Raw genomic sequence first — 13077 nt, forward strand, 5'->3', positions numbered from 1 at the left:
GCTCTTTCACGAGCCTCGATCTTGTATACAAAAAAAACAACAAAAAAAAAAAAAAAGGCTTAATGGGAGAGTGGCTAGACAGAAGCCACTCCTGAGAAAAAGTCACATGACAGCATGCCTGGAGTTTGCAAAAAGGCATGTGAAAGACTGAGAGCATGAGGCAAAAGATTCTGTGGTCTGATGAGACAAAATTGAACACTATGGCCTGAATGCAAAGCGCTACGTCTGGCGGAAACCGGGCACATCTCATCACCCATATATCACCATCCCTACTGTGAAGCATGGTGGTGGCAGCATCATGCTTTGGGGATGCTTTTCAGTGCCAGGGACTGGGAAACTTGTAAGGATAGAGGGAACAATGAATGGAGCCAAATACAGGCAAATCCTTGAGGAGAACCTGCTTCAAAGTGAAAAAGACTTCAGGCTGCGGCAAAGATTTATGTTCCAACAGGATAATGACCCGAAGCATAGAGCCAAAGCATCACTGGAATGACTTCAGAACAAAAACATGAATGTCCTTGAGTGGCCCAGCCAAAGGCCAGACTTGAATCTCATTGAGGATCTTTGTAAAGACTGGAAGATTGCTGTTCACCGACAAATACGAAGTATTGACTGAGGGGGCTGAATACTTATGTAAATTAGATTTTTGTGTATGTAATTTTCAATACAATTGTAAAAATTTCTGAAAACATGTTTTCACTGTTATTATGGGGTATTTTTTTGTAGATAAGTGACAAAAATTTAAAATTTAATCAATTTTAAATTCAAGCCATAACACCAAAATGGTGAAAAAGTCAAGGGGTGTAAATAAATACTTTCTGAAGGCATTATATACAATTTGAGAAGTGTGTGTTTGTTTGACTTGTATACACTCCTGAATCACTGGATGGAATAAGTTTAAAACTGGTGGTTGTACTTCGTTGTACACGAGATGGTTTTTGGCAGTGAAAAAATAAAATTCCAAAGGGAACACCCCGATTAATGTAGAACATATAGCACTGCTCTCAGTGGCCGATTACAAGTCATTCGTCCCATTCGTACTTCTGGGGGAATTAACCCATCCATAAGGACAGATTATTTCGTTGGTAAGGAAAGATTATGAAGCAACTCTCTGAAATCTTGCTTATTTCAGAAACCCATCTCCATATGAAACTTTAAATGGTGAGCCACAATCTCATATAACCCCATCCTTATACAGTACACTGTATTTTTTTCTACCTCATTAATCCTATTGAATCAAATTCAAACTTGTTCCCTTCCCTTCTCTTCTCTTCTCTCTCTCTCTCTCTCTCCCATTCTTGTTGTGTGTTGTGTCCATACATTCCATTGATTGCATCAAACCGTGGCTCCACCATCAGCAAGTCTGCATTTTACCATCATCTCGTCGCTCTTCCACGAGTCTAGATTTATTTATACAACAATAATGACCGCTCTAAAGGTGGTTTTTAATGACCGCACTGTGGTCACAACCTGTGACAAAATCTCAATGGAGATCGGATGTAACAAACCCGAGCAGTGTATAAATCAGCAAAAGCCTAAAGGCCTCTCAGGCCCAACAGAAAACCAATATGGCAGCCATATTATTTTGTCTGGGTGCCATGGTGGGTGGAGTCAAGTAACAAATGTGGGTGCGGTCTGGCAGCTGTCTGACCAATGGATGCACATTCCAAAATTCCACCCCAACAAGAACCACAACAACAGCAGCAACAACCACGTGGAGCTCTTGTCGACCTTAAATACGTCGCAGATAAAAAGAGCAATCACTTAAAGTAATGCATATTCCTCGGTATCTGTTCTGGCATATCGATGAGAGAACCAAAACAATGCTGAAAGCTCATACCACGAGGCTTCTCTCGCAGCTCCCTGTACAGCTCCAGTGCCTTCACTTCCCTACAGGGCAAAACAAAATGTAAAGGGTCCATAACACTCAGTTCACCACAGCTTGGTTCTAAACTCAACCAGACATTCTGAACAATTTCACTTTGTCAAAGAATATTTCGCCTCCAAAGGGCCAAACAATCTAAAAACAAAAAAGTAGGCTTAAAATCATAAAACTTCGCTTTCCGATGCATGGCTCTCGGCCAGAATAAATACCATTGCTCTGCTGCAGTGATTAATTTAATGAATGTTTGAATGTAGGGAATAAAAACATTTATGAGTTATGACTTATGACGCAATATCTTTCCGCAAATACTCCCGAAATCCAGGCTCACTGCTCACGTCCACTCTTTGTTCTTCTTTTGTCTCTCGCCTATAGACCAAACTTTCACAGTCTGTTCAGTCCCATTCTTCCCTCCAGGGCTTCAAGGCAAATGTTCACCACGACCTCAGATCATCCGCCATCCATACTCATGACCTCTTCTACCCCAAATGACCCCATTCCCAAGCACTCACTTTTTCCAGGTTATTGTGACCCTCAATCCTCCTTAACTATTTTCAGTTGTTATTTGTAGGTTGGTTTGTTCCTTTTTGGTTTAACCCCTGGTTTCCCCTTCCTCTTCCTCACCTCCTTCCCTCCCCTTAATTTCACTTACACTTCTATTCTGCTGTTGGTGTTTCCCCTTTTCCATTCCATTCTGTTCTATCTTCTCCACAAGCCTCGACCATGCATACTAAAAACAAAAAAAAACAAATAAAGTACAATAAAAAATATAAATGTCGGCAAATTAAGTTAATTGTGAGATGTGTATACTGATTACAGGAAGGAAAGGGAAATCAAAACATTAAATAATGAGCAAAGAGTATGCATTTCAACCTCATCCTTTCCTGCCATGCTCACCCACAGGTGAGAGGCACCCTAAAAAAAAGAAAAAAAAGTTGTACAAGCCACCACTGTTCCATATATTATACCTTCCTTATCTCACTTATCTCCGCACAGCAATAAACCTTCTACCTTCTTAAATAAATATCAATATATCAGAAGCGATCAACATACACTGGTGCAACTGATATTTACTGCAAAGTCTGCCAACTTAGAGTAAGGTTCGATGGCACAACAAAAAGGCACTCATCTCCCACTTATCCTATCATACTTCACATTACAATTTAATTAAGGGCAAGACAGATTGCCAGGACTACTTGGCTTTGACCTACAACTTGTGAGTGTGACTTACTATGCATTCCTAAACCAAATGGACAGAATGAGTTGAAAACTGGTGGTTGTAATCACAGGGTGCATGGGAGGTATTTACGGGGTAAGAAAACAACAACTAAATAGTCCAGGTAATTCAGGATGGAGGGAACACTCCATTTATTTGCAAATGTGTATCGTATAGTGCCACTCCTGGTGGGAGATGGGTATTAGAAGTCTTGATAAAATACAGTACCCCAATTCTCTGCGTGATAACCATAGACATCATAGAAGTATGTGGAGATTGTCATACTATAACTGTAACATCAACTGTCAGTGTGTTTGTTTGACTTCTATGCACTTCTGAACTGCTAGACGGAATGAGTTGAAAACAGGTGGTTGCACTCGGGGTGTTGGTTTTAGGCAGTTTTTAAAACTTCAAAGCCACCGGGAATTGAGGTGGGGGAGGACCCCTCTACTCTCTATGTAAATAAGTATCATGTAGTCCCGTCTGGTGGACGCCAGAATTACAAGTTATAGCACGAGAGTTCATAGAACACCTTAACCCGCACAGTTTTGAGAAAAAGGACATGGGAATGGTGCTTTGCATTTCTGAACACTATCTAAGTTTCCTACTGGCCGCAATTTTGTCTGAATCTCGATATACCCCAATGCTGATAGAGCGAGTGGAAAATTTGATTGGCCGTGATGGTGTAAAATGGCTTAATACTCGTATATTGTCTAATTACTGCATAGCTGGAGGGTTTCAGAAGTGACAACAAGGACATTGATTGGTGTTCTACATGTATACGTACATAATTATATTGAAATAAAATAAAAGTTTTAAAGGCTGTAAAAACAAACAAAAAATTGTTTCAGAAGTTTACCGCTGTTGATGCTCCCTCCGTCTTTCACACCACCTTATTTAACGCTACATTAGTTCTTCATCAAAATAAAGACCAATTACTGCACTGTAGTCCCAAGAAGGAAGCTGGACATTAACAATAAATATGCACACACGCACACCCACATACGCACATGTTTGTTGTTTGTGTCCTTCATGACATCCCTAAAACATGCCTGGTGTTGGCTTAGTGGTTAGGGTGCCAGCTTGGGATCTTAGGATCCTGAGTTCAAATCCCGGCCGATCGCTGAATTAACGCCAGGGGGGTTGACTCAGCCTGTCATCCTTCCGAGGTCGGCAAATTTGAGTACCAGCTTGCTGGGATGAATGATCCCGGTGCGTCCCCCGATTTTAGAATAGGTGCACCGTATCCCTGCGCATCGTAAGAGGCGACTAAAGGTTGGCGTCAGGAAGGGAATCCGGCCATAAAAACGTTATCTCAAACAGGGAACCATGATTGTCATGGGGCCCACAAGGCGAATCCCCGCTCTAGCGGGGAAAATGGCTTTAAAACGATCATTCATTCATGACATCCCCAAAACAGTATATTCCCTGTTTGGAATGATTTTCAATTTTGTTTGACTGCCAGACAGACAGAGTAAACTAGATCGGCACTCTTCTGCCTCCACCCACATTATTACATGATTACATCATTATACATAGTTGTACCAAGTTTGATTTAAATCCCTTCAGTTGATCTCAGGTATCACGGTTTTAACCGACATGACCTATGACCTTTGATGCCGAAATCTAATCAGTTCATCAGTATTTCGTCTCGTAATATATATACTTATACCAAGTTTGGTCAAAATCCCATCACTGGTTCACAAGTTAGCGCAGTACCAAATTTTTACCTAATGGGACCTCTTCCCTTTGACTTATTGGCCCCAATAATGTAATCCATTTATCTTTACATCATTTTACATACTTGTACCAAGTTTGATCCTCCCTTCAGACATTCTTAAGTTATCGCAGCAACAAAAATCCAATACAGAAACTAACCTTTGACCTTTTGATGCTGAAATCGAATTAGTTCATCTTTGCATCATAATACATAGTCATATCAACTTTTGTCAAAATCCCATCACTGGTTCACAAGTTATCGCGCTAACAGGATTTTTAGCTAACATGACTTCTGACCTTTGACCCTATGAGGCCAAAATCTAATCAGTTCATCTTCACCTCATTATACATACCTGCACCAAGTTTGACATGGAGCTCTTCAGCCGTTCTCAAGTTATCGTGGTCACGAAAATCTATCACGGATGGACAGACGGACGGACGGATAGATGGACAGATGGACGGATGGATGGATGGACGGACAACTCGAAAACATAATGCCTCCGGCGAAGGAGGCATAAAAATTACCTTCCTCTCTGTGCATGCATGCTCGGGACGAAATGCCATACAATTTGCCAAATTCAGAGCCAAAGTACTGCTAAACTGCAGGTTCGTGTTCTGATCATTTTTTAAACAGTGTTAAAAATGAAGTATTCCCTCGATCATAGACTGACAGATCATAGACTGATAGAACAAATTGCTTATCCCCACTTTGCGCTTAGGCTAATAAAACACGCCATAGACGTCATAAAAATGGGGGAAATCAACCTGTCCGCAAGGACGGGTTCTTTGCTAGTCTAATAAATAATTGCAAAGCTCCTGCTGAAAGGCTGACATTGATCCTGGAAAAAACACGTCCCCTCATTCTCGCTTGACACCCAAAAAGACTCACGTGTTCTCGAGGATGTCGGCCTGCCTTCGGGCATTGGGACTTCGCTGCAATTCCACAATCTTGGACTGCACGCACATCTCGTCGAGCTCACTCAGGTCACCTTCCTGTTCGCCACATGGCTTGCACATTAGTCACTCTCAGCCCTGACACTCGTTTTCAAAACAAACCATTCAATGTCTGAAAACTTTCCAATCCACGCAGCAAGGTATGAAGTGCATGTGACTTTACCAAGTCCTCATTCAGCCCAAGTTCAAACAAATGAGGAAAAAAAACAACCAAACAAACAAATAAACCACATTGATATGGGTAGACAAGGACAAACCTATCGGCTGACCCCCGCTCTAGCAAGGAAAATGGCGTTAAAATGCCTGTTGTGTGTGTGTGTGTGTGTGTGTGTGTGTGTGTGTGTGTGTGTGTGTGTGTGTGTGTGTGTGTTGTTGTAGACAAGGACAAACAAATGGCATGAGAACATGAGTGTGTTTCGGAGGTGAATATGGACAAAAGCAAAAGGCATAACTGTGCCATGAACACAAGTAAAAGTTATTCTGCATAAACAGTCAAATCAAATCGAGCATTTTATCCAAAAAGTAGCGTTTAGCATTTACTGACAAAAATAAAGCCTAATGTACGTCAATGAACATACAAATCAAAATACATGACTGCAGCGGGCTGGCAGGAGAGTCATGAGGTGTACGCACTCGTCACCCTAACACCCCAAAGACCCAAAATACCCTTAAAGGCCCAGAGGCTCCAAAAGATCCTGAAGACCCAAATGGCGCCGAAGACCCAAATGGCGCCGAAGACCCAAATGGCGCCGAAGACCCAAATGGCGCCGAAGACCCAAATGGCGCCGATGACCCAAATGGCGCCGAAGACCCAAATGGTGCCGAAGACCCAAAACACCCCGAAGACCCAAAACACCCCGAAGACCCAAAACACCCGAAGAGCCAAAACACCCCGAAGAGCCAAAACACCCCGAAGAGCCAAAACACCCCGAAGAGCCAAAACACCCCGAGGAGTCAAAACACCTCGAAGATCCAAAACACCCAGAAGATCCAAAACACCCCGAAGATCCAAAACACCCCGAAGATCCAAAACACCCCGAAGATCCAAAACACCCCGAAGATCCAAAACACCCCGAAGATCCAAAACACCCCGAAGATCCAAAACACCCCGAAGATCTAAAACACCCCGAAGATCCAAAACGCCCCGTAGATCCAAAACACCCAAAAGACCATGAAGATCCAAAATACCCTGAAAGGCCCAGATGATCCAAAAGACCCTGAAGACCTAACAGACCCGGAAGACCCCAAAACACCCTTAAATACCCCAAATAACCAAAATACTTCAAAGACCCAAAAGACCCAAAATACCCTGAAGACCCAAAACAACCCAACGATCCAAACGACCGTTAAATACTCTGAAGACCCAAAATACCCCAAAGGCCCAAAAGACCCAAAAGACCACAAATACCTAAAATACCCCGAAGACCCAAAAGTCCCTAAAGACCCAATTTTGGCCATTTTTGGGCACTCTTCCCTACCATCCCCCAACCCATCATCATCCACCCCATCCCCCTCCACCATTCCCCCACTTCCCCCCACGATCCCCAAGCCACCATCACCACCGCTAAACCCCACCCACCATTCCCACCAGCCCTGACTCCCTGAGAAAGCAGACATCGTCAAAGATGCCTAGCCCTCTGAAACGACGTGCAGTGAGGCTCGTGGAGCACGTGGGTCACGCTAGTGAATCACAATTCAGCATCTAAAAAGGATGTGATGAATATCCTATTAACAATCTCCTCGCTCTCTGAGTGTATAGCTAGGCCGATATCTATCTATACACCACCTAATTTTATTTTTTCCCACTAGAAACTGTTTTTTTAAAAATTTGTTTTTTTCCAATTACACAATGATTGATATTCCCATCAGCGAAGCGACGTGTCTTATATTCTAGTTCTAGTATATATAATAAAGGAGCAACAATGTGGCGTATATGATGGAGAACCATCCGCACATCTCGGAATTCACCATCCGGACATGAAGGTGCAAAGAAATACATTTTAGAGAGGTGAATCATGGCACATTCAATCATGGAAAGACCACTGGATATTGGTGTTAATTATACTGCACATGACGACAAAGAAGATGATCCATGAACCTTGAAACATTGGAGACGGCACAGGAAATTGACTCCAGAAATGTTTCAGAGTGAAGAGCTCGAAGAGTTTTTCCCTTTCATTCCTCAGATGTTCAGTGGACTCGGGCGAGATTCAGTTGCTGATATTACCCATCACTGTGTCATTCTGGAGCTTCATTATAGCTTTTTTCAGACTGTGTACACAACTGTTTATGCCATGCCGAAGTTAAATGTCTGGTAAAGGCCCCTTAGCAATAGGATGACTTGATTTGTTTAAAACTTGCCCTTACCCCCTTTGAAAAAGCTAAGTGGCATTTTAAAAGGTGGCATCTTAAAAGATAAGAAGCAAAGTTTACTTATAATGGTTTATAGCATTTACTGAACATGATTAATTCCTGAAGATACAAGAGTGTACAGACTCGGATAAAGGCAACTGTGCGTTGACAAATGCACACTTTTTTGAATAATACATATGCAAGGAAGAGTAGAGAGACACACCAAATAAACAGCAGAGAGAGGGGGAAACACCACCAGCAGAGTTGAAGGCCAAGATAGAGGTAAACTTAGACAAACAATGGGTGTGGGGAAGAATGAGAGCAGGAAAGGATGCATGGGGTGGACAATCTGGAAACAGACAATATAGATGGAAGGAAACTCCAAAGAGGGAAAACTGGAAATTTGGAAGGAGGCGGGATTTGGATGGGGTGAGGGGGAGGGTTAACGAGGGTATAAAAGATCATGGTTTTGGATTGGGGACAATCTGAGATGGTGGTGAACAGCTGTTTTGAAGACTTGGAGGGAAGGATGAGATTGAAGAGGATGTGGAAGTTGGTTCCACATGTGGGGAAAAAGAGTAACGAATGAGTGGAGGGTGGGCAGTGATCGTGGATTTAGGTAGTTTCACCAGAAGAAGGTTGATGGCAGGGTGGGCATGCCTTGCAGAACACTGAAGGAGAAAGGGGTGGGACAAAGCTCGAAAAGAGCAGAAGGCACAAGACCAGAAAGGAGGCGATAGAAGACAGTGAGCTGTTTGCGATGGCAAAGCGATACGTCTATGGACTCAGCTTAATCTCCTTAATCATGCTCTTTTCGTGCCATAATCTTAAAGGCCTTGGTTTCCACCAAGGAACCAATTTTCTTGGAGCAAGATGTGAGGTGGTGGACCCAGCTCAGAGGGGAGAGCAGTACTCCATTAAGCTGTGGATGAAAGCATTATACAGTAAGTGGATAGAAGTTTAGGTTTGCAAAGGACTTTGCACGATTGAGGATGCCGAGTCGGCAGCTAATGAGGCTAATTTTGAAATGTAGTTTGCCCAAGAAAGATAATGGCTGATAGCGAGACACAGGAGTTTAAATGACTGAATTTCCTCGAGATGATTGTTAAGAAAGTAGATGGGAGGCTTTTCCAGACGGTCCTTTCAGAGACAGAGAGTGAGAGTGTGAGATTTGTCAAGATTGAAAGACATTTTCCTAGTGTTTGTCCAGCTTGTGATTTTTTTTCAAGGTCTGAAGAGAGGGAAGAAGCTGCAGCTTGTCTGGCTGAAGAACGAGGGATGCCACGGCACAGTGTGGAGTCATCAGCAAATAGACAGATTATTTTCCAGAGAGTCAGAGGGATGATTTGTGAAGATAAGAAATAGGACTGGGTCCAGAACACCCAGTTCTGAACACCCAGTTCTGCCTTGGGGCACTTCAGCCTTGAGAGGGAGAGGAGAAGAAAGGATTCCGTTGAGTTGCACACCTTTGCTACGAGAGCAGAGGAAGCCAGTAAGCCATGTGTGGAGTTGGCCTTGAATGTAATAGGCAGAGAGTTTGGAGAGAAAGGGAGGATGCCAGACTGTATCAAAAGCACGAGATATGTCCAAAGAGACAGATCTGATTTAATGTCTGACATTAAAGGCCTCCATTCAATGTTGTGTGAGTAGAAGCAGCATGTAAATCGGTGATATTACTGGAGATGCAACAACTCATCATTTGCGTTAGCTTCCTGTAGGTATGGATATATACAAATACGTCCATAGAGATGTCCAAAATTTGAATCTGCTCTAGATCACCAGATTGGCTGGCTGTTGCACTCACTCCTTGGAGTCCATTCAAAAACTGAGCAAATGCCTTCTTCTTGAGAGTTTGAACATACATGACAGCCTTAGAAGCTCTTTCTCAAGTTAGTGGGGCTATTAATGCAATTACCACGATAACACGTGGTGACAATACAAATAAATGTACACTTGTAGCAGACGTTCACAAATGTAATAAGATTGGTGAAGGCAGGGATGCTCACCAGCAAAAGTAATGCAGCTTCGCTTTCCATCTCCAGCCATGCACTATGCAACTTCTCAGATGCTGAAAAATATAATTGACAAATAAAACCATAAACCAGAGAGCAGACATAGTCATCGATTTTATTGCATCGGAGTTAATCAGGAATCATATACAGTGGCCTGCAAAAGTATTCACCCCCCCCCCCCCCCTCTCCAATATTTTCATATTTTGATGCCACCTGAGCTTATTTAATGATGCTTTCAAATCAAACTTAATATATAGAGTCTTCACAAAATACTGCAAAGTGATGAAGCAAAAAATGCAGATAAAATGTAAATAAGTTGGATTAACAGAGAAAATCAGATGATTCTCAGTTGCATAAGTATTTAAACCCTTTGCCTAATTAACGCTAAATCACTTAAGGAGCAAATTATTTGTTTAAAAATTTCCAAAATAAATGTAACAGGTTTCACCTGTTTGCCATTAGAAGCCATTACTGAAAAAGACGCATCTAAAAGCTCGTATGAAGTTTTCAAAGAAGCATCTTAATGATACTGCAGGTGTGTGGAGAAAGGTTTTGTGGTCAGACGAGACAAAAATTGAACTTTTTGGTCTAAATTCAGTGTTACATCAAGGGGCAAGCTTAACAATGCACATCACCATCCCGACTGTAAAGCATAGTGGTGGCAACAGTTATGGGGCTGCTTTTCATCAGCATGAACTGACAAACTTGTCAGGATAGAATAGACAATGGACAGTGCAAAGTACAGGAGAATCCTTGATGAAAATCTGCTTGAGTCAGATTCACATTCATCTAAGTCAGAGATTCACATTTCAGCAAAGCAATGATCTGAAGCACAAAGCTAAATGAAAGCCACAATGGAGTGGCTGAATAAGAATAAAGTAAATGTTCTTGAGTGGCCCAGCCAAAGTCCTGACTTGAACCCAATTGAGCATTTATGGCGGTAATTGAAGATTGCAGTCCATCGACGATCTCCATTAAACTTGGCAGAACGAGAGCAATTTTCATGTGAAGAATGGGCGAAGCTTTCATCATCTCACTGTGCAAAGCTGGTAGATGATAATGATGACCACTCATTGTTGCATCGTGATGATGCATAGAGCTGCCGAAGCAGTTTCTAGGCTATTGGGCACAATCCTGGACGGGTCGTCACTCCGACGCAGGATACTCGAAAGGCTCATTCATCCCAGTAAGCTGGTACTCATTTTGCCAATCTCATAAGAATAACAGGCTTAGTCAACCCACGTGGTGTTAATTCAACGGCATGCCAGGGGCTTGAACTCAGCACCCTGAGATCTCAAGCCAACCACCATAACCGTTAAGCCAACACCAGGCTTAAAGCTGGTGGAGACCTACCCAAAAAGACTCAGAGCAGTCATTGCAGCAAAAGGTGCTTCCACTGAGTATTGTCCTGAGGGGCTGAATACTTTTACAACCAGTGAATTTTTATTTGTACATGTTTTTTGCAGACAGTCCTGACATATAACCTCCAACGATAACAGTATTTAGTTTGATCTCTTCAGTTAATAACAAAAAAGTTAATTTGGAAAAATTGTTTCTCCATAATTCCTAATTCATTTAAATGTGGCATTATTGGTAGGGGGTGAATACTTTTGCAGGCCACTGTACAGGTCACACATTCACCTGCAGCATAAACTAAATACCTGTTTATAAAATCCACTGGTGCACCAAAGAAGCCAAAGTGGCATTTCGGGATGGAGCAGGTGTGCATACATTACCTACTTGGCCACTTAAACGTACTGCCTAGCCTATCACGAGGGCAACAATCAACTTACTGGCCAGGATAACGAAAGGAAATGTTATCACATCACATGTTGCTGAGGGACGTTTCTGTGGTTGCAAGGTCACAAAATGGCAGGACCTTTGAAATATGAACTTTGTTTCTCGACCTGACGATAAACTATCCGACGATAAACTATCGCATAATGTTTTTCAGACATCACTGAGTGAGCTAACTTTAGGCTGAAGTAAAGCTGGGGACCCACCTGCTAGCATGAGTTGGTGGACCTTTCAGATGAAGTTAAGCTGGGGACCCACCTGCTAGCATGAGTTGGTGGACCTTTCAAATGAAGTTAAGCTGGAGACCCACCTGCTAGCATGAGTTGGTGGACCTTTCAAATGAAGTTAAGCTGGGGACCCATCTTCTAGCATGAGTTGGTGGACCTTTCAGATGAAGTTAAGCTGGGGACCCATCTTCAAGCATGAGCTTGTGGACCTTTCAGATGAAGTTAAGCTGGAGACCCACCTGCTAGCATGAGTTGGTGGACCTTTCAAATGAAGTTAAGCTGGAGACCCACCTGCTAGCATGAGTTGGTGGACCTTTCAAATGAAGTTAAGCTGGAGACCCACCTGCTAGCATGAGTTGGTGGACCTTTCAAATGAAGTTAAGCTGGAGACCCACCTGCTTGCATGAGTTGGTGGACCTTTCAAATGAAGTTAAGCTGGAGACCCACCTGCTAGCATGAGTTGGTGGACCTTTCAAATGAAGTTAAGCTGGAGACCCACCTGCTAGCATGAGTTGGTGGACCTTTCAAATGAAGTTAAGCTGGGGACCCATCTTCTAGCATGAGTTGGTGGACCTTTCAGATGAAGTTAAGCTGGGGACCCACCTGCTAGCATGAGTTGGTGGACCTTTCAAATGAAGTTAAGCTGGAGACCCACCTGCTAGCATGAGTTGGTGGACCTTTCAAATGAAGTTAAGCTGGGGACCCATCTTCTAGCATGAGCTTGTGGACCTTTCAGATGAAGTTAAGCTGGAGACCCATCTTCTAGCATGAGTTAGTGGACCTTTCGGATGAAGTTAAGTTGGGGACCTAACTGCAAGCATGAGCTATTGGATCTTTTGGATGAAGTTAAGCTGGGGAACTATCTGCTGGCATGAGCTAGTGAATGAATATGAATGAATGATCGTTTTAAGGCCATTT

General features: G+C 42.8%; 1 protein-coding gene across 1 annotated transcript in view; it reads right to left on the reverse strand.

Annotated features, from left to right (window-relative positions):
• LOC137432947 (inhibitor of nuclear factor kappa-B kinase subunit alpha) overlaps positions 1 to 13077 on the reverse strand; it is an 82946-nt gene that overhangs the window by 9833 nt on the left and 60036 nt on the right. Inside the window, exons 15-17 of the mRNA XM_068125284.2 lie at positions 10130 to 10191; positions 5707 to 5810; positions 1841 to 1890 (exon numbers count right to left, since the gene is read on the reverse strand). Of these exons, the coding sequence (XP_067981385.1) occupies positions 1841 to 1890; positions 5707 to 5810; positions 10130 to 10191 (216 nt within the window). The remainder of the gene's footprint in view (positions 1 to 1840; positions 1891 to 5706; positions 5811 to 10129; positions 10192 to 13077) is intronic.

This window comes from Myxine glutinosa, chromosome 8 (genome assembly GCF_964187855.1).
Source record: "Myxine glutinosa chromosome 8, kmMyxGlut1.1, whole genome shotgun sequence".
Lineage (NCBI taxonomy): Eukaryota > Metazoa > Chordata > Myxini > Myxiniformes > Myxinidae > Myxine > Myxine glutinosa.